Genomic DNA, 23,285 nt, shown 5'->3' with positions numbered 1-23,285 from the left:
CTCCAACTTCCTAGCAAGCTGGGATATATGAAGAAAAGAATTTTACTGTGCTGTAATGTATATGTAACAAAAAAAGACTTCTTCTTCTTGTGATACTGTCTATAAAATATTAACCAATATACAGTATGTCACCATAATTGTCAGTATTTCACCCATAAAAGATTTTTTCCAATGTATTCTACATCTACAGGATGCAAGATTTGATGTTTCGCTCTCTCTGGTACAAAAACTCTATTACAATATATATTTTATATTATGGATTATGCTGCCCCATTCTCTCCCTCACAGATTCATACAAGTGCAAAGTCAGTACACTTTCATACAGAACTCAAGGCTGTTTCCTAAACTGCATAATGCACCCTAAGTAGTATGGAGAAGCAAGTAGATTCAAGAACTAAAAACAAACGCATCATGAGTATACAATGAAATCCAGATTATTTGGATACACCAATGACAATAATGCTTTTTACTGAATGATAAAAAAATGTATGTGAATATGACCAGACTTCTCACTGTAGCAGCCCATTCCTTCTAGGTCAGCTTTATTAATACCACTGGTCTCCAATACGTATCAGACATTTTACAAGAGAGAGCCAACTGTGTTCCCGATTCAATGAAAATTCAATTTGGTAAATGTGCTTTCTCTATTTTCTTATCTATAATACAATGTGCTTGATGTGCCTGGCTGTTTTGCTACAGAAGCAATTATCATATTTCTAAAAGTTGAAGCTATATTCAATTTGCAGAATAGTGCAGGATAATGTGGAAATGAAACCAAGTATGGAATCAGAACAGGAAGAAGTGTAGTGATGCTGATAGAGAAGATACCAATGTACCAACTACATAGATCTAATGTCAGTGTAAATGTATTTGAGCTTGTATTAAATGCATTAAGCTTTATTTTTAGGAAGATGATTTCTACAGAGCACATGCACTGACGCCTAGCATTTTTTTAAAGAAAGCATTTATAGACCATGAACAATCCTTCAAAGCAGTCTCCTGTTGGAGATGGATGGAAAATCAACTTTAAAACAGACTTCCTACAGTATCATATACATTTTTACATTTTGTTACCTTTTGGTAAGGTTTTGCACCAAAATTGGAAAAAAGTGGACATAAATCTTGTATTTTACTGTACATCCTATAATCCACTTATAACTGGAGCCACTAATTATTCAGATTTGGCTCCAGTGCTTCTTGATGTCGTGGAATCTGTTGTTTTCATTTAAATTTCACTCTTTGAGTGTGCTGCAGCAATTATCCTTAAACACCCATGTTGCCCTTGCCGTAGCCTTAACATTATCTAGAACCAGCATTGCTGTTTTGTTTGTTTTGTACTGTATTAGTAGTATACATATTCTAGAAAATCCTAAAAATCATTGTAGCTTCAAGCCACTTTGAATCAAATCCAGTTGAACACTATACACAATTAGTAAATATTATCTTGTATTACAAGTTGCTACTAGTTAAGTCCAAAAATAATGAACTGAGATTAAGGTAACAGCACAATTTCTAGTCCGAGCCTTTATAATCCTTTAAAATTGCTGTTTGGAAATACTTACATGATGGTGCTATCCCAGAGAACACAAAATGGGTTCACGGTTCCCTGAAAAACAAAAAATATATTGTTGTTGTCATTGTTTTTTTTTTTTTTTTTTTTTTAAATTTGACCATTAAGAGACTATAGTATACAGTATATGCCTGTATTCAGCAAAATGAGGACATAAATAAGATACCTGAGGCCATTTTATACCAGAGAAGCAAATATTAATTAAATAAAAATACTGGGCCTACTGTATAAACATTTGCTGTCTGCATATTTATCTGTCAATAGCCATCCAGTTTGTGTCCTGACACTTTCTGGTAAGGAGAAATTGTAGTAGTGGCCATTTTTTTTCTTTCATATTGTTAATATGCATGTTTTCTGTTGACCAAAGTGATTCACAAAGTCAGTGGAGAATAATGTGTGCCCAGAGCTCCTTTTACTTAGAACCTAATCCATTATATTTTAACTTGTTTTATAAAAGGCCAATTTGCTAAAGAGCACTGCTTTCTAAACTAAGAAAGTTTGATTGTGTTTTACAAAATTCACATTAGAAGCTATTGGACAATTCCTTATAGGAATTGTCTCATTTACTTAAAAAAGGAGACAAACAGCACGCGTTTGATCTACAAATGGATTTTCTCTTGAGTTAATCACTGCAAATTTGCTTTCATGTCTCATAAACTGAGTGCAAACGGAGGGCGTATTTTTAGCATTTGGCAAAGCAAGCCACCATTTGTTATTTTAGTTGAGTCACTGGTCCTTCTCCTTTTAGACTTGTTTTACCATTTGGGAATGCATCATAAAATATAACCTTTGCTCAAATCGCAAGGCAAATGGTTATTTCCAATCAATTCAGCAACAAACACAAAATATAGTTACAGTCACATTTAATCCTTTGTTAGCATTTGAATAATCCTTTTTTAACATTTGGGGTCAGGAGAAATGTGTTTAATTATCATATAGCGTAGGTGATGAGGTCAGTGTGGTCCAGAGAAGCTGCTTACATTGGCCAAGTGAGCAAGTTCTATCTCCATCTGAGCTTCTTTGATTCTGGGCTCTGGTCTCATTGTCACAGCAATGACTTTGGAGTTCACAGCAGTGTTGTTCCTGTGGAAAGGACAAGGTCTGGTTACAAGTAACAGATAATTTAACAAGGCATTCACATTCTGCATCAGTCCATCTCAACCAGTGAATGACAATGAAGGTAATGCCATTTCATACAAATCCAAAGCTTCTGAGCCAATTACATAAGTCACCTCGAGGTGAGTTATAAATATACATCTGTCATTTTTCCAGCCCACGCCAAGGATTTTATTGCACCTCCAGCTTGCATGAGACAGCCTCAGCCTGTAGGAAGGAATTTTGTGTATCCAGCTCTTAGACAAGTTTGCAGTTACGGTCTATTTTGGCTAATGTGTTAGCATCAGATCATACATAAACACACAGTGGTTTTAAATCTTACAAATAGTATAGGAGTCTTTTTAATATGATTGTGACAACATTTGACAAATGTCATCTCGAGACTGTCTAGGAAAAGTTATTAAAAGAATTAGGATGGTCAGGTTGTACAATTTCTCATTGTTACCAAATACAGTTACCAAACTTACCCTGCAATGTCCAATCAAACCTAGTGGACATATTAATTGCCATTGTTTGGTTTTAATTTGTAATTGGAAAGTCATAGTCAAAAGACTACTATGGTTATTAGAGACATTTGGGCTTCTATTTTGACCATATCATCAAAAATCCAGAACCCTCTCTCTGCACGTTATGGGGTTCTTGCTGTGTAAGTTCTTAGCAACTGATGATTTCCAACTGACCATTTGTTATTTACTTAAATTCACTTAAATAGAAATATTTACTGATATTTTTCTACAGTGCATGTGCACTATAGTCCAATTAATTCTGTTTTAACAAATCGGCCAATCAGGCAAAAGTTCAGCAGCTCACAGTGTTTTATGTAGCTCAAGCGGTTGAGCATTATGCTGTCAATATCAACATGATTATTTCCACAAGAAATATGTCCTACCAGAAAAGATTTTTTTTCTTCCAACATTAGTTATTATTATTATTATTATTATTATTATTATTATTATTATTATTATTTATTTATTAATTTTTTTTTTAAAAAAGAGTATGTCTAATATTCATTTTGGATCTGGGGAACTCATGATGGATCTGACCTGAAATTTGATTTGTGTCAAATCTAAGGGTTAATATTTCCTTAATTATGATAATTTTATAATATGAAGTGTGAAAAGAGAAATGTACCTCCTGTGACAATACCTGGACTTCTATAGTATTTCTAGCTATCAGTGAAAACATAGCGATGATAGGGTTTGACAGACCATTTACTGTAAGAAAGCTTATAAATCGGAAAAGGTTACTAAAGTGACAAACTTTTGCATGGGAAGAATAATCAGAGTACATGTACTGTGGTAATTTAAATTAGTGAAAAGACTGTTCAATTTACAGTTATTCCCAGTAAATGTATACAACCACCAAAGTGCCTCTAGCCAGTGATATATGTGCCATCAAGACTCACAGTAGTATTAGCTTCACAAGCTAACCAGACAGGCACATCGACATTTTGGAAGGCATAAAATCCACAGATACATAACATTAACAGTAAGATTATAATCAAAGTTTGAAGTCACTACAACAAATTAGATAGGAGAGATGGCAGCCAGACTGCACCAGCATTTCCCACTACATAGAAAGACATCTGTCAAGGATAGAAATATTAGATCTCTGAGAATAGGTATTGATTAGACTGTAAGAGTAAAGATTATGGATGAATAGTTTAAAGAGAGGTTATGGCATGATATAAAAAGGCAGCCATAGTTTATGATATGTAACGTGGATAGGAAGTTTAATTATAATTATAATGAAATGTTTCGCTATACTTCTTTACTATTTATGAACTAAACACTCTTATTAAATGGCCACTTTAATGATTAGACATTTAAAGTAAAATGATTTCCCAGGGCCATATTCTGAATTCCTTTGTGAATTTGCGGATTTCATCTCTAACCTTGTTGTTTCTTTAGACAAAGCATTAATTATTGGAGACCTTAATATTTATTTTGATACCCCAGAAGACTCTCTGAGAACAGCGGTTGTGTCCATTCTAGATTCAGTAGGGGTCAATCAGAATGTAAGAGGCCCCACTCATAATGGAGGTCACACTCTTGACCTAATATTAACATTTGGATTAAATATAGAAAATATAGTCACATTTCTGCAGTCTGACACTATCTCTGATCATTATCTCATCTCATTTAAAGAGTGTCTTAACCATAATATATGCACCTGGCCATGGCAGCACGTCAAACGTACATTCATGTCAGCTACTGCACAGAGATTTCAATAATCTCCCAGAATTATCAACTATGATTGGATCACCGTCTGATCCCAAAGAGCTTGATCAGGCAACTGAATGCTTAGAGTCAACGTTCCGCTGCACACAAGATAAGGTAGCTCCACTTAAAAGAAAATTTATTAGAGAGAAAAACCTAGCACTCTGGTATAACAATCACACACGCACCTTAAAACGGACCACTCGAAAATGAGAACATAACTCCCCTTTATCTCCAAGATCTTAGAGCACAGCAGTTATGCTCATACCTACATAGGAATAACATTCATGAAATGTATCAGTCAGAATTTAGGCCTTGTCATAGCAAAAAGACAGCACTGGTTAAAGTGGTAAATGACCTACTACTGGCCTCTGATCAGGGTTGTGTGTCCCTGCTTGTGTTGCTTGACCTTAGTGCACTTTCTGATACCATTAATCATGCTATTCTCCTTGATAGACTAGGAAATGTTGTTGGCGTTAAGAGAACGGCCCTCTCCTGGCTCAGGTCTTATTTGACTGATTGTTATCAGTTTGTAGATGTAAATGGTGACTATGCATACTACGTTTGGTGTTCCGCAAGGTTCTGTTTTAGACCCACTGCTCTTTTCTTTATATATGCTACCTCTGGGCAAAATGATTCATAAACATGGTATTAGGTATTATGACACACAGTTGTTTATTTCAGCAAAGCCAGATGAAAGATACTGGCTTAATAAAGTTGAGGAATGTGTAAAGGATGTTAGACACTGGATGCTATTAACTTCCTTTTACTTAAAAGACAAGACAGAAGTACTTGTACTAGGATCACATGCAGCTAGAAGTAAGCTTTATTATGTAATCAGAAAGCTTACTTCTAGCTGCATGTGATCCTAGTACAAGTACTTCTGTCTTGTCTTTTAAGTAAAAGGAAGTTAATAGCATCCAGTGTGGTATGATTATTGACTCCAGTCTTTCATTTGAAGCTCATGTAGATAATATTACTAGGATAGCCTTCTTTCATCTCAGAAATATTGCTAAGATAAGAAATATAATGTCAAAATATGATGCAGTTTATGCTTTTGTTACCTCTAGGTTGGATTATTGTAATGCCTTGCTGTCTGGATGTTCTAGTAGGCGCATAAACAAGATCCAGTTAGTCCAGAATGCAGCTGCAAAAGTCCTTACTAGAACCAGAAGATATGACCACATCACCCTTATCCCTTAACCTTATCTTATCCACATTGCACTGGCTCCCAATCAAATTTCGCATTGATTATAAAATACTACTATTGATCTATAAAGCACTGAATGGTCTCGCGACATAGTACCTGAACAAACTTTTGGTCTTTTATGATCCTCCACGCCTACTTAGATCAAAAGGTGCAGGCTATTTGTTGGTACCTCAAATAATGAAGGCTACAGTAGGGGGAAGAGTTTTATCTTACAAAGCCCCACAGTTATGGAAAAGCTTTTCAATGAGTGGTCGTGGCTTAGACACAGTCTCAGTGTTTAAGTCTAATCAAGCCTTTTGTGAATAGTTTTTTCTTAGGTAAAGGAGCAGATCTAGAGGTTTCATGGGCATAGAGTGTTGTGGTGAACTCGGATGCTTGGATGCTGTTGCCCCCCCACTCTCACACATTCTCTCATGTTTGTTGATGGTGGAGTGGCTGGCTGCTTTATGTCCCAGGATGCCCTCTCTGTCAAGCTATACATGCTATTCCTGAGATATCAGTGATCCTGACCCCTTCTGCTCTTCAGACATGCCTGTTCTATCCTGATGCCTGTGGTTGGAGTTCTCAATTGGAAATCACTTGCTGCTGCTGGGATGGCCCCACATGGACAGCCTGAAGATCACTGAGATTACCGAGGATGGCACCACTTAAAAACCTGAAAACTTACTGAGGATGGCACCACTTAAAAACCACTTACTGAGGATGGCACCACTTAAAAACCACTTAAAAACTTTAAAAATTGTGGCTTTGGACCACAATTCATATGAACAGTTATGCTATGATGGCTTAAGACTACAATTGCTATGATAGCTTTAGGACTGCAATTGCCACAAATAATTTTGCAGTCAAATCTCCATCAGTGAACAGTGGATAAGTTCAAAACAGACTTCATGTGAAAACTGTAATGAATTTCCTGGTTACACAATTGCACACTATTGTGTCTGGTTCCTCTCAAGGTTTCTTCCTCATATCATCTCAGGGAGTTTTTTCTTGCCACCATCACCTCTTTTAGGGATAAATTCATACATTTAAAATTTATATCCTGAATGTATTTATTTCTGTAAAGCTGCTTTTGTGACAATGAACTGAATTGAATTTAATTGTTTTAAAGATAACACTTAGATGTACATCTATAACACACATATCTACCTGATTCTGAAAAAGGCAAAAAAAATGTGGTAATAGAATCAATAGCATCATACATGAGAGCCACTAATTCAAAACTATTAGAGAACAATATATAGGACCACATTTCCATAATGCTAATACAAGGGGCTTTCACTTAATAATTCAGCATGAACTTTCTATCCATATTTTCACTCAGAAAAGCAGCATACACAGGTCCTTCTGTTGAACTGAAGCAGGAATTATGGAGTACTCTATAGCTTTGATAAAAAGTGGAAATCAGTACACTTATTCTCTCTCTGACTCTCTCACTCCCTCTCTCTCTCTCTCTCTCTTTCTCTCTCTCTCTCTCTCTCTCTCTCTCTCTCTCACACACACACACACATACACACACACACACAAAGCAAACAAAAAACTCAATTCAATACACCAAGTGACATTTGTCAACAAGGGTAAATTAAGACATTGTCCAGTCTGAAACTGAACACATGATGGGAACAGGGTGATGTTAAAATTATTAAGAATATTAACATTTTTCACTACAATATCTTTTCCCTTTCAGTACTGCATAATTGTCAGGACCATGAACCACCTGAACTAAGCGACCATCATTGACGGGGTCCCATAGGAGGGGGTGTAGTCACCCAGTGCACACAACCTCTCCTCCTCCGCATTGGTGTGCTACATCAGGAGGAAAACTCCTTCCTGTTCACAGTGACATCTAAGCACCCAATCATCCTGGGCTTGCCGTGGATGCAGAAACATGACTAATCTCCGCTGATCCCTCTTCTTCACCAGGTTCAATTTCACCCACTCCTATCGGCCTGGCTTCAAGAACATGAAAGCTGATGCACACCCCCGAAAAGAGTGTTCCTATCAGCTAAGTTTCATACTCGACTGGTCACATAGGTACACACGTCCATAGCCATGAGTCATCCAGGTACCAGGCGCATGTATCATCTGCTAAAACACAAGTACTGGCCCAACGTGCCCCAAACCCTACCAGCCAGCAAGCTCCTACCACTGCCCATACCCCAATGGCCCTGGTCCCATATTGCTGTTGACTTTATCACCAACACGCTGGAATCCCAAGGGCACACCACAATCCTGGCCATAACTGACAGATTCTCGAAGTCACTGTGCCTCTTTCCATTACCCTGTTTGCCCAATGCCTTAGAAACCGCTGAGCTCCTCTTTACTCACATGTTCTAATACTTTTTCGGAAGACTTTTTCAGGTTCCTCAATTCACCTCAAGGGTGTGGGTCAGTTTCATGGACAAATTTGGAGTGACCGTAAGCCTGACCTCTGGCTATCACCTGCAGGCCAACGGCCAAGTGGAGCGGGCAAACAAAAAAAAGTTTCCTGAGAACTTTCTGTGTGGAGAACCAGAAGGACTGGGCCCAGTACACCCAGAATTCTTTGCATCACTCCACCACCCAACTGACTCCATTTCAGTGCGTGCTCGAATACCAGCCTTCTCTGTTCCCCTGGAATGCCAATCCCACTGACTCACTGGCCATGGATGACTGGCTCCGTAAAAGTGAACAGGTATGGTGAGCACTCACCAATGGCTCAAACAGGTGGCCCAGACGCACAAGGTCCATGCTGACTGACGTCAGGAGAGACATCTTGCTACCAGCTGGGATACCAGGTATGGTTAGCCACTTGAGACCTCAGGCAACCCCAAACATGCAAGAAATTGAGCCACAGGTATATTGGTCTGTATAGAGTGCTTAAGCAGATCAACAGTGTCACCTATTAGCTGGACCTTCCACGACACCCCAGCATAGCACCCACCTTCCACGTCTTCCTTCTGAAACCAGTCATTCCAGGGCCACTGGCCACTAATGTCCCACCTGCCAGTCTAACTGCCCCACTCGACATAGAGGGTCAGCCTGCTTATCTGGTAAAAGCCATTCACCATTCAAACGACTTTGTAGCATTAAATGAAGCTAGTCCTCCCGGGTACAGTTACATACATCAGCCCCGTCTAACTGGCAAAGGAGGAGGCGTCGCAGTCATCTATAATGATAATCTAGGCATCACGCAAAAACCTAGTCATAAGTTCAACGCATTTGAAGTTCTTTATACTAACATAACTTACGCAGCCACTAAAAATAAGTCTACCCAGATGATTCCACTAATTATTATTTACAGAACCCCAGGGCCATATTTGGAATTCCTATGTGAATTTGCGGATTTCATCTCTAACCTGGTTGTTTCTTTAGACAAAGCATTAATTGTTGGAGACTTTAATATTCATTTTGATAATCCAGAATGAGAACAGCAGTTGTGTCCATTCTTGATTCAGTAGGGGTCAATCAGAATGTAATAGGACCCACTCATAGTGGTGGACACACTCTTGATTTAATACTAACATTCGGATTAAATATAGAAAATATAGTCTTATTTCCACAGTCGGAAGCTATCTCAGATCATTACTTCATCTCATTTAAAATGTGTCTTAATCATAATATATGCACCTTGCCACGTCACCATGTCAAACGTACTTTCACGTCAACAACTGCACAGAGTTTTATCAGTAATCTCTCAGATTTACTAACCATGATTGGATCACCGTCTGATCCCGAAGAACTTGACCAGGCAACTGAATGATTAGAATCAACGTTCTGCAACTCGCTAGATAACGTAGCTCCACTTAAAAGAAAAATAATTAGGGAGAAAAGGCTAGCACCCTGGTATAGCGATCACACATGAACTTTAAAACAGACCACTCGAAAACTAGAACGTAAATGGCATCAAACTTAATCGGTAGCATTTCAAATAGCATGGAAGGAGAGCCTTTTGAGCTAAAAGAAAGCTCTTAGTGCTGCTAGATCAGTGTATCTCTCCACCCTAATTGAAGATAAGAGAAATAAATAAAGACCTTGACCCCTGTCAGCTGTCTAACTATAGACCAATATCAAACCTCCCCTTTATCTCCAAGGTCTTAGAAAAGGTTGGAGCACAGCAGCTGTGCTCATACTTACATAGGAATAACATTCATGAAATGTATCAGTCAGGATTTAGGCCTCATCATAGCACTGAGACAGCGCTAAAGTTGTAAATGACTTACTGCAGGCCTCTGATCAGGGTTGTGTCTCCTTGTTTGTGCTGCTTGACCTTAGTGCAGCTTTTGATACCATTGATCATGCTATTCTCCTTGATAGACTGGAAAATGTAGTAGGCATTAAGGGAACGGCCCTTTCCTGGCTCAGGTCTTATTTGACTAATCGTTATCAGTTTGTAAATGTAAATGGTGACTTCTCTTCTCATACTAAGGTAAAGTTTGGTGTTCCACAAGGTTCTGTTTTAGGTCCATTGCTATTTTCTTTATATATGCTACCTCTGGGCAAAATTATTTGTAAACATGGTATTAGCTTCCACTGTTATGCTGATGACACACAGTTCTATGTTTCAGCAAAGCCAGATGACAGACACCAGCTTAATGAAGTTGAGGAATGTGTAAAAGACATTAGACATTATTAACTTTCTCTTACTTAATTCTGACAAGACAGAAGTACTAGGACCACATGCAGCTAGAAGTAAGCTTTCTGATTACATAATAACTCTGGATGGCCTTTCTGTTTCATCATGTGCAGCAGTAAAAGACCTTGGTGTGATTATCAACTCTAGTCTTTCATTTGAAGCTCATGTAGATAATAGCACTAGGATCGATTTCTTTCATCTCAGAAATATTGCTAAAATAAGAAATATATTGTCACTACACGATGCAGAAACATTAGTTCATGTTTTGTTACCTCTAGGTTGGATTATTGTAAAGACTTACTGTCCGGATGCTCCAGTAGATGCATAAACAAGCTCCAGTTAGTCCAGAATGCAGCAGCAAGAATCCTTACTAGAATCAGAAGATATGACCACATCACCCCTATCTTATCCACACTGCATTGGCTCCCAATCAAATTTCGTATTGATTATAAAATACTACTATTGACCTATAAAGCACTAAATGGTCTCGCGCCACAGTACCTGAGCAAACTTTTGGTCTTTTATGATCCGCCATGCCTACTCAGATCAAAAGTTGCAGGCTATTTGTTGGTACCTCGAATAGTGCGTGCTACAGCTGGGGGTAGAGCTTTCTCTTACAAAGCCCCACAGTTATGGAACAGCCTTCCACTTAGTGTTCGGGGCTCAGACACAGTCTCAGTGTCTAAGTCTAGGCTGAAAACATATTTGTTTAGTCAAGCCTTTAGTGAATAGTTTTCTTAGGTACAGGGGCAGGTCTGAAGGGTTCACAGGCACAGAGTGTTGTGGTGAACTGGGATGTTTGGATGCTGTCGCTCCTCCACTCTCACGCGTTCACTCAGGTTTCTCGACGGTGGAGTGGCTGGCTGCCTTATGTCCCAGGGTGCCCTCATGTCTGTCTTAGCTTCTGGTTCTCCCTTTTAGTTATGCTGTCATAGCTAGTCCTGCTGGAGTCCCTGCTTGCACTCTGCACGCAAAGTACATTGTCCTTAACCATTAGAGAACAAAACTTACCTAACAATCTCTCCCTCTCTCTCCATCTCTCTCTCTCCCTGTCAAGCTACACATGCTACTTCAGAGATGCCAGTGATCCTGACACCTTCTGCTCCTCCTCGCTGCCTGACCCATCCTGATGCCCTTCTGCTCTTCCTCGCTGCCTGACCCATTCTGATGCCCTACTTCTGGTTGGAGTTCTCATCGGTTGAGTTCGCTCGCTGCTGCTGGGGGCAGCCCCATATGGACGGTCTGAAGAACCATTTGGTTTGCTGGGGATAGTCCCAACTGGGGGCTGTAGAGATGGATTGGGGCTCACATATTGGGAGCTGTACTGTAATGGCCTGGGATTGCGATTGCTGTAGTGGCTTTGGGGCTGTGGTTGCCACGAACACCTTCGTACTCAGGACTCCATCAGTGGACAGTGGATAGATTTTAACCAACCGGACTTCTTGCAAAAACTGTGATGAATTTATTGCACTATTTGTCCATATAGTACACAATAACAGAAGGGATTTATTTATAATTGCACTATCCGTTGCGCCCAGATGAGGATGGGTTTTTTAGCCTGGTTCCTCTCAAGGTTTCTTCCTCATATCATCTCAGGGAGTTTTCCCTTGCCACCGTCGCCTCTGGCTTGCTCATTAGGGATAAATTCACATATATATTTTTGTGAATCCATTAATTTTTGTAAAGCTGCTTTGTGACAATGTCCACTGTTAAAAGCGCTATACAAATAAAATTGAATTGAATTGAATTCACAGCTCCTGCTGCAAAAATGACTGACTAGAGTACCTTGTCGAGTGGGAGGGGTACAGTCCAGAGGAACAGTGTTGGATTCCCGCACACAATGTCCTTGTCTCCAGTCTCTGCCGTGAATTCCACACAAATAACACATGCCGCAGCTTTCAAACATGGCCACCCCGGACAAATCCCAATCATAGGTTTTTTGAGCACACACACACACACACACACACACCTGTTCCCAATTTCCCACGCTCACATTCACCCTTTATAAAGAGACTTTCATTCCCAGCTTGTTTGTAAATGCTCAGTTTTTCCCAATACACCTGAACTTCACCAAGCCTTATTCTGCCGTGTTTGATGTTCTGGTTTTCTGACTTTTGCCTGTGTCTTGATTCTCAAATTTTAACTTTGCCTAGTTAACTCTGTTTGTTGATCGCCTGACCTAAGCCTGATTTTTGACCTTGACCTTGCCTTTCAATTTTTTGGATTTGTTATCCCACAGTGTAATAATAATAGCACAGTATTCAAAAGTATAAATTTTGAGGCTAAGTTCCATTAAAAATGTTGGTTGTAGAGTGTTCATTTAACATAATCACTGCATGTTTTCTCCATTTTCCACTCATAACAGAAACAGAAAAGGAATCCAGCTCCTCTGAGACTTCCCCAAGTAATTGGAACCAAAAATTGGAAACCATGCACTCTCCACATTAAGGTCACCAATCAAAAGAACAGCACCCTTACAAACATATGCTGCACTTTAATACATTTTTAAAGTGTAGAATTTGGAGGATCAGAGACAACTAGCTTTAACCAGAGGTTATAGAGAGCTTTGTGTTTGAAGAACAATTAATTTTTGCGGCACCAGAAGGGTACATTCCTCTGAGCCCGTTTCACTCATCATTTTGAGTTAGTGTTATTGTTAGCAATAAGCAAACAGCTGTGTGCATCATCCTAAATTACATTCTAATATATTATATGTCAAAATGGTACACCACCATCTGTTACTGCTTATTGCCGAGCTGCTTACTACTTAAAACAATATCATGCAGTTTGAGACGTACCCTGTTTGGCACTGGCCCTATACATTGTTTGGTTGTCATGGGTGGCGCAGGGAGAGAACCAGCTTCATCTGACTGAGAGAGGTCTTCAGCAAGGACTGGGCCCTCTCCCTACCACCTCACCACCCATATGTTTGCACCTTCGACGTGCTCCCTGGGCCTACCCTAGCTATCAGCCGTGTTTACAACCTCTCCCACCCGAACAAAACGTCATGGAGCTATACATTAACAGCTCTCTCACTGCTGGCATCATCTGACCATCTTCCTCCCCCTGGGTGCCGTCTTCTTTTTCATAGCGAAAAAAGATCATTCGCTTCACCCTTGCATCAATTAATGTGCCCTGAACAACATCACGTTGAAGAATAAGTATCCCCTGCCTCTCCTCAGCTCTGTGTTTGAATCACTTCATGAGGCCACCATTTTTTCTAAGCTGGACCTGAGGACGAGTGGAAAATGGCATTTAACACCCCGCTTTGAGTACCTGGTAATGCCCTTCACCAATGCCCCAGCAGTCTTCCAGGGTTTAATAAATGCTGTCCTCAGAGACGTTTCAAAACTTTTTTTTTTTGTCTACCTAGACGACATACTCATTTTTTCGCACACCCCTCCAAGCACACCCTTCATGTCTGCCAAGTCCTACAGCGCCTGCTTGAGAAACGCCAAAAATGTCAAAGGCGAAAAATGTGAATTCAATGCGTCCTCAGTCACCTTCCTGGGTTTTGTTATTGAGAGTGGGCAAGTGAGAGCCGACCCTGAGAAGATCCATACTGTCGTCGAGTGACCCAGACCCAATTGCCTGAAACAACTCCAGCGGTTCCTGGGGTTTGCCGATTTTTACTACCAGTTCATCCGGGACTATAGTTGGGTCATGGACCCTTTTACTAAGCTCAGCTCCCCCTCCATTCCATTTGTTTGGACCCCCGAAGCTGTCCACGCATTCCACATGCTTAAGGAAATGTTTACCTCTGCCCCATGTTAATTCAGCCTGACCCATCCCGGCAATTCAACGTGGAGGTAGATGCCTCGGACACAGGAGTTTGTGCCATCCTCTCACAGAGTGCAGCCCCTGATCAGAAACCCATGTGCCTTCTTCTCTTGCCTACCAACTCTAGCTGAGCACAACTACAACCTGGGGAACCATGAGTTGCTCGTGGTGAACTTGGCCTTGGAGGAATGGAGGCACTGGCTTGAGGGGGCTGAGCATCTGTTCACTGTTTGGACCGATCATAAAATCTTGGCTTACATTCAAACCGCCAAACAACTGAACTCCCATCAGGAACGCTGGGCCCTGTTCTTTGGCCAATTCAAATTCTCCATCACGTACCAACTCTAAGAATACTAAGCTGGATGCTCTCTCCCATCAATTCGCCCCGAAGAAACCCCCTCGAGCCCTGATACAATCATCCCTCCTTCCTGTGTGCTAGGGGCTGTTATGTGGGAGATTGTGACTGCTGTTAGAAGAGCCCAACGCAAGCAACCTGCTCCAGATAATGGACCCCTTGGTCATTTGTTTGTCACAGATTCTGTGCATTCCCAGGTCCTCCAGTGGGATCACTCTTCCCAAATCACCTGCCACCCAGGGTCCAGCCATTTACTAGAACTTCTGAGGTGACACTTCTTATGGCCAACCATGGACACTGACACCTGGGCCTCAGAGTGTGCAAATCATGAGTTGGAAGCGGCACTGCGGTGCGTCACAGCCAACAAGCCCTCTACCTGGAGTTCCCAACTACCAGCACTGCCAATGCTAGGTCCCCCTTTGCGTGTTGGGTTACCAACATTGCTGTTCCATCCGTGCAGGCCCACATTCATCAATGCTGCAAAATAAAGAGAGAGAGAGACTCATGCCACCCTGATCCACTCTGCTGACCGCAACTGGGGTCTGGCTGACCGCCGTCGCACCCCAACTCCCAACTACCAGCCAGCAGCCAGGGCAAAAGGTATGGATCTCCTCCAAAGACATTCCCCTCAAAACATAATTCAAGAAACTCTCTCCCAGATGCCTAGATCAAGCTTAAGTTCCCCAGGTTCATGCGCATCCACCCTTCCTTCCACGACTCCCAGTTGAAGCCTGTCCAAGTCACTCCCTTGAGTTAGTTTAATAAGTCAAGTACAGTATATATTATTTGTAACGTACATTTAAAGAAAATTGCTAAATAAATTAAAATTACATGAATTAAATAGATGAAACAGACTTAAAATCTTTTCTCCTACAGTTAAAATAGCTTTATAAAACGGTATGCTGCACCTAGTGTATACTGTCAAATAATCTGATCATAGAAACACCTAATAAATCATTTAATATGATATATGGGTCTGATATATTGAGACCTGAATATTTACAGTATTGTAACAGTACTGAAAGTATTGGAACATTTGGACATTTGAGTTTGAGATCAAAAGATGAATATGAGATGATAGATCAGAATTTCAGCTTTCCTGATATTTACATCTAGATGTGTTAAACAACTTAGAACATGGCACCAACTTAGAACATGGCACCTCTACTACCACACAATTTCTAGGAGAGCAAAAGTATAGGAACAAATAGTCTTAGAGTAAATTAAAGTAAATACTTAATATTTGGTTGCATATCCCTTGCTTGCAATAACTGCATCAAGCAGGTGACCCACTGAAATCATCAAACTGTTGTGTATTTCTTTTGTGATACTATTCCAGGCTTGTACCGCAGCTTCTTTCAGTAGATGTTTTGGGGGGTTTCTCCCTTCAGTTTCCTCTTTCCTCAGGAGGCGAAATGCACGCTCTTAATATTAATAATATTGGGCTAAGGTCTGGTGATTGACTTGGCCAGTCTAAACCTTCCACTTTTTCCCCCAATGAAGTCCTTTGTTGTGTTGGCAGTGTGTTTTTGGTCATTGTCTTGCTGCATGATGAAGTTCCTCCTAATTAGATTGAATGCATTTCTCTGTAAATCAGAATGTTTTTGCAGACAGAATGTTTCTGTAGACTTCTGAATTCATTCTGTTGCTACCATCATGAGTTATATTATCAATAAACATTAGTGAGCTTGTTCCAGAAGCAGCCATGCAAGCTCAAGCCATGACACTACCTCCACCATGCTTGACCAATGAGTTCATATGTTTGACCAGGTCCAGGACCTATTATGACCAGGTCCTTTCTTTCTATATACTTTGGCCTCACTTTGGTAGAGGTTAATCTTGATTTCAGAACTTTTGTGGCCCTTCACTGTAATTCTTTGCTGTAGTAGATTTATAAACTGTGGTAGTAATTTGATTAAGGTTAAAGTGATCAGGAATGTGGGTCAGAATGACTATGTGAATTAACCTGGTCATCTAAATTATGCTTAACTAAAATATTCTTCAGGCCATATTTGTTCTCAATCTAATCTATATTTCATGATGAACAATGTGGTGACATCATAAATATCATATAGGTTTAGGAAATAACATTTACACTATATGTTGCAATACATCCACACATATAGATACTGGGACCCCCTGGTATACACAGGAGACCTTTTGCCTTTGTTCCCACAGACTCTGGAACCTTAGATTAGATACTCAGGAACCTAATTACCATACAGTACCACAGGGTGAGCTACCTGGCTGGGGGTCCATCCTGCCATAAAATACATTGCGTTTCTCCCATAGGCAGCTACCTGGTCTATATGATGTTTATCCTTTTTAACAAAAAACATAGTCTTCATAGGCGAAACCCAGGGCTCAAACCAAGACATTCAGAGCTATTGATTGTTTACACAATCAATCTTATAGGGCACACCTGGGCAACAAGAAACACCTGTCAGTCACATAGTCCAATATTTTTGATCACTTGAAAAATGGGTGGGTTCAAACAAAAGGTGCTTTGTTCTAAGTTGTTTAACACATCTAGATGTAAATATCAGTAAATGAAAGCTGAAATTCTGATCTATTGTTTCACATACATCTTTTGATCTCATACTCAAATGTCTTCATTGCACAGAAACAACAAAAGAATTGGCCTTGCCATTCCAATACTTTCAGAGGGGACTGTATATTGTATATTGTGAAATAGGTCTAAGTGGATTACTAGTACACGAAAAAAGTTTGGAATTTGGAAAGGGTATGGGAAATGTGAACTCCTGAGAAGTAGCTGCGGAGGAAAAGGAGAAGGGTTTATATGTGAGAGAGGGAGAGAGAAAGAGAGAGAGAGAGAGAGAGAGAGAGTTTGGTGTTCAGAAGCTCTTATATTCTTATAAGAGCTACTTATATTCATGTTGGAATTGTTTTACAGCTCACAGTTCCACACATGACATACATCAAAGATAATACATACTATTTATAAACTGGATTATTGGATAAGTGTTGCTTTTAAATGCATTCCAATTTATTAGCAACTGGCATTGTTAGTATTGTCCTATTAGGGAGCTTCAAACACCTTTTTTTTACGAATAACATATAAACCATTATGAATGTAATTTGATAATCAGGCTTTACATTAAAGCTACACAGTTGAGTGGCAGTGGAGAACATCACTACAAAAGTGCTTATATTCTGTGGAATATGCATGATTAATTTACACTGTCATCACTGAATTAACACCAATCAAGCACAAAGTCTGTGGAAAATCATCTGTATCACACAAGTCATAAATTGCCAGTCTTATTTAAACAACTCAGGAAGATCTTACCTTGGGGCAGGTAGCATAAGTCCCAGTGTCTTGTAGAGGACTGTGCCAAGAATGAAAACAGGAGAGCCATCTAGATCTGGTAAAACAATATCTGGTTAGATTAGAGTACTAGATTACATAATGGTGATCACGATTAGTTTAATTTAAGGCTCATTTGCTTGAGAATGTCTTTGCTTTAACCTACCTGAGGGATTATTTTAGAATTATGGTATGAGAATCATATTAAACATTGAATCATTTGAGAAAATGTATATCAGATTATAAAGATATCAGATTATAGAGACTTTCAAAAAAAACTTGCATAAATCATTACTAGGTTATTTTCTATAATATACACAGAAGACAAACTATAGGAGAAACCAACATAAGGTATCTTAGTAAGGTGTTGGGCCACCCAAAGTCACCATAACAGCTTTAATGCGCCTTGGTACTGATTCTAAAAGTCTTAGAAACCATATTGGAGTGATGAACACCATTCTTAGATATTCCATCAATTATTGTTTGATGATGATGGTAGAGAATAATGCCTAACCCTTTAAGGGGACAGGGGACCCAAACCATACCAGCAAAATTCCCCTTCCAGGATAACAGAGCCACCAGTTTTTCCTTGAATTTGTCACCCATCTGTGTAGCTGATGATATTGCTGGCCTATTCTAACAAATTTATTGGCTTGACTGTCTCTGCATTAAAAGAATACTTCACCAAACATGAGAAATTCTCACTTTCACAGTGCTAAGTGAACCTTGCTAGTGTTGATTCATTAATGGCATTTTGGGTGAAGTATATGACAAGTTTAATTGTTGTAAAAGAGTAATAACATAAAAACAATATATAACAAGAGCTTTTCTCTTTAGTAATAAATTCAACTTCTCACTCTGCTCACTCTACCTGGCCTGCTGCAACCAAAATGAGTTACGTGGTAAATTATTTCACCATTACTACTTATTTTATAAACTTCAGAAATGACTGATCGCTGCAATTAGCAGAATGAGTGGTCATGCCATTGGACAAAATTTCTGAATGATTACTTTTATGAACAGCTGGCTTAAATAAAGGCATCCAGAAATAGGAAATGATGCCAGATTACCCACAATTCCTAAGCATGTATGTCACTGGTTTCAATTTTTTTTTAAATCAAACATATATGAAAAAAAAAACCAAATAATAATAATAATAATAATCAGATCAGATCCCAGTAGGTATCAGCAATAATGGAGTTTGCTGACTTTGACCCTGCCAATTTCTATTGGAGGTTAATCCAGGGCTTCAGTTCCAGACTTTCTATTTCACGTAAGTGAGAGCTGCTCTACAAGCCATGAAACACAGATTGGTCTACAAACATGGCTGCCAACCACAGTTGTTTTGGGTTAAGGACAATAACCCAGCTCTCTCTAGTCACAGTGATACAGACCAGCAAGCAGATACACTAGTACGATTTTGCAAGCCTCTGTTGCAGGTGGTGAGCAATCCTTCACAATTGACTGCAGGCTAGCATCTAGGTCTTACTCCGTATTTTGATTAAGCAAGCCAATTAAATCCTGATGGATAAAAACCATCAGTGACACCTACATTATTTCCATCCAAATGCCAATTCACTCAGAAATACATCAAGTTGTAGAAAAAAAAACACTACTGCATTCCCTGTTGTATGTAATTAGACACATTTGAATAATTAGTAGGGATTGGGAGTTGCAATTAATGTCAGCTGAAAATCTTTGCTAGCCAAGTTAGCCACCTGTGTATTACCATTAAGTATGAAATGCCTCTCAAGAGAGAATGCTGGGCTATACTGTACACATCATAGCTTTAAATGTCATGAGCAGGACTTTGTAGTCAAAGAGTAACTTAAGAGGCACCAGTGTAGCTTGAATAAGAATGGGCTAATGTTCTCTGACTTTCTATTTCAGGTAAGTATGAGAGCTGCATTCTGAACTAGCTTAAGTTTCCTTAAAAAGGCAGCAGATGATGTTACAACAGTCAGCGACATGTTACAACAGTCTAAGACTGTTCTCAGTCTGTTTCTGAGTGTCATGTTGAGATAAGATAGTTCTTATTTTGGCTATGTTTCTTAGAAGACAATAAGCAGTTTTAGAGATTTTAGTTACATTGGAATCAAATGATAAACCAGCATCTAGAGTTAGTCCAAGTAGCAGCAGAAAGGCCTGCTCCCTGACCTATAAGGATATACAGTACAAAACTTTCACTAATCTCTAATTGTAATTACTAATTTCACTAACTCTCATTAATTACCCTCACACTGACCCCCCAAACTCCCTCTTCCGTTACTGCATTCACTAACAACAACAATTAAATTCATTAGAAACTTCAGCATCATTGCTCTAAAGTCACTCCTTAAAGGAGGATCAAAGAAACTACTCTTGAAAGCATAGGTTCCAGTACATTTCAAAGAAATGCACGCCCACAGAAAGAAACTACTAAGAGTGAAACTAGAGGAGTACTGGAGAAGTAGCAACATTGGCTGGAGGGAGCTGAACTCCCCTGACCACCAGTTTCTGCTGAACACAAGAAAATAAAATACCTTAAAACAGCCAAACAACTTCCCCCAATACAAACCAGACAGGCATGCATATTCACCAGATTTAGTTTTACAATCGTATATTTTCCATATATATTTCCATATATTTTTCAGATTCCAAAATGTCAAAGCAGATGCTCTATCATGCATGTACCCAACAGACACAAAACTCAGCACTAACAAACACTACCTTATCAAAACCTTGCTTTGCCACTGCTATAGACTAGGATATAAACCACCAAATTGTCCAGGCTACCTCCAAGACCAACCGGCTCCTGCCAAATGCCCTCCAGACTATAGCTATGTCCCTTCAGTCTTCATGAGGCTCTGATAACGTGCTCATGCTTCAATTACAACAGGTCACCCAAGTGTCACCTGACCCATTAACGTCTCACAAAAAAATATTGGTGGTAAACTATAAGACATACAGAGCTTTGTTAACTCATGCTTGTTATGTGACCAGGACAAGGTTCCACACACTCTCCTAGCTGACAAACTCCTGCCCTTATAAGTCCCGCAACACCCATGGTTCCATTTTGCCTTAAACTTTATCACAGATCTGCCCTCCTCTCAAGGCCAAATAAGCATTTTAGTAAATAGACTGCTTTTCAGTCTCTCTGGCTTATTCCACTTGCTGTTTTACTATGAAGGTGGGTCACTGTGTCTGTGGCTTCTACCTTTCCCACTTTCTCCATTAGGGCAAGGAAGAGGTCGACTTCAGTCACCCTCTCTTCCAGCATTTCCCTTCACAGAGGAAACTATGAACAAGAGCCCTAACCTATCTATCTAACCTATAAAGTGACTTTATATATATATATATATGTGTGTGTATATATATATATATATATATATATATATATATATATATATATATATATATATATACATACATACACACACACACACACACATATATACATATATATATATATACAGTCAGGTCCATAAATATTGGGACAGTGACACAGTTTTGGTAATTTTGCCTCTGTTCACCACCACAGTGGATTTGAAATGAAGCAGTCAAGATGTGACTGAAGCGTAGACTTTCAGCTTTAATTCAAGGGGTTTAACAAAAATATTGCATTAACTATTTAGGAATTACAGCCATTTTTTACAGAGTTCCTCCATTTTCACAGGCTCAAAAGTAATGGGACAATTGACTGATAAGCAGTTTCATGGCCAGCTGTGGCCTGTTTCCTCCTTATATCATGATAAATTAAGGAGATAAAAGGTCTGGAGCTGATTCCAAGTGTTGAATTTGCATTTGCTAGCTGTTCATGGGAACTCTCAATATGCCGTCCAAAGAGGTGTTGATGCAAGTGAAGGAGGCCATCATTAGGCTGAAAAACCAAAACAGACCAATCAGAGAGATAGCAGAAACTTTAGGAGCTGCCAAATCAACAATTTAGTACATTCTTAAAAAGAAGGAATGCACTGGCGAGCTCAGCAACACCAAAAGGCCTGGGAGACCACAGAAAACAACTAAAGTGGATGATTGCAGAATTCTTTTCTTATTGAAGAACAACCCCTTCACAACATCTAGCCAAGTCAGGAACACTCTGGAGGAGGTAGGCCTATCATTGTCAAAGTCTACAATCAAGAGCCACCTTCATGAATGTAAATACAGACGGTTTACCTCAAGATGCAAACCGCTGGTAACACTCAAGAACACAAAGGCCAGATTAGACTTTGCTAAAAAACCTCTAAAAAAAGCCTGACCAGTTCTGATGCAAGATTAACTTGTACCAGATTGATGGGAAGAGAAAAGTATGGAGAAGGAAAGGAACAGCTCATGATCCAAAGCATACCACATCATCCGTCAAACATGTGGAGGCAGTGTTATGGCATGGGCATGTTTGGCTGCCAATGGAACTGGGTCATTGGGGTTTATTGATAATGTGACTGTTGATAGAAGTAGCAGGATGAATTCTGAAGTGTACAGAGCTATACTTTCTGCTCAGATTCAGTCAAATGCTGCAAAACTGATAGGACAGCGCTTCACAGTACAGATGGATAACAACCCAAAACATACTGTGAAAGCAGCCCAAGAGCTTGGAAATTAAATGTTCTTAAATGGCCGAGTCAGTCACCTGACCTCAACCCAACTGAGCTGCTTTTCACTTACTGAAGACAAATCTGAAGGCAGAAAGACCCACAAACAAGCAGCAACTGAAGATGGCTGCAGTAAAGACCTGGCAAATCATCTCAAGGGAGAAACCTCAGCATTTGGTGATGTCCATGGGGTCCAGACTTCAGATAGTCATTGACTGCAAAGGATTTACCTCCAAGTAATAAAAATAATCCTAATATTTATGATTATATTAGTTTGTCCCATTACTTTTGAGCCTGTGAAAATGGAGGAACTCTGTAAAAAATGGCTGTAATTCCTAAACGGTTAATGCAATATTTTTGTTAAACCCCTTGAATTAAAGCTGAAAGTCTACGCTTCAGTCACATCTTGACTGCTTCATTTCAAATCCACTGTGGTGGTGTACAGAGGCAAAATTACCAAAACTGTGTCACTGTCCCAATATTTATGGACCTGACTGTATATATATATATATATATATATA

General features: G+C 39.5%; 1 protein-coding gene across 3 annotated transcripts in view; it reads right to left on the bottom strand.

Moving 5' to 3' along the window:
- adgrb3 (adhesion G protein-coupled receptor B3) overlaps positions 1-23,285 on the bottom strand; it is a 207,310-nt gene that overhangs the window by 42,007 nt on the left and 142,018 nt on the right. For all 3 annotated transcript variants that reach the window (XM_026943047.3, XM_053231051.1, XM_026943048.3), the window contains 3 exons: positions 18,176-18,251; positions 2,551-2,653; positions 1,563-1,606 (listed from right to left, as the gene is read on the bottom strand). In XM_026943047.3, the coding sequence (XP_026798848.1) occupies positions 1,563-1,606; positions 2,551-2,653; positions 18,176-18,251 (223 nt within the window). The remainder of the gene's footprint in view (positions 1-1,562; positions 1,607-2,550; positions 2,654-18,175; positions 18,252-23,285) is intronic.

This window comes from Pangasianodon hypophthalmus, chromosome 28 (assembly GCF_027358585.1).
Source record: "Pangasianodon hypophthalmus isolate fPanHyp1 chromosome 28, fPanHyp1.pri, whole genome shotgun sequence".
NCBI classification, from domain to species: domain Eukaryota; kingdom Metazoa; phylum Chordata; class Actinopteri; order Siluriformes; family Pangasiidae; genus Pangasianodon; species Pangasianodon hypophthalmus.
This window is presented reverse-complemented; position numbering and strand designations above follow the sequence as displayed.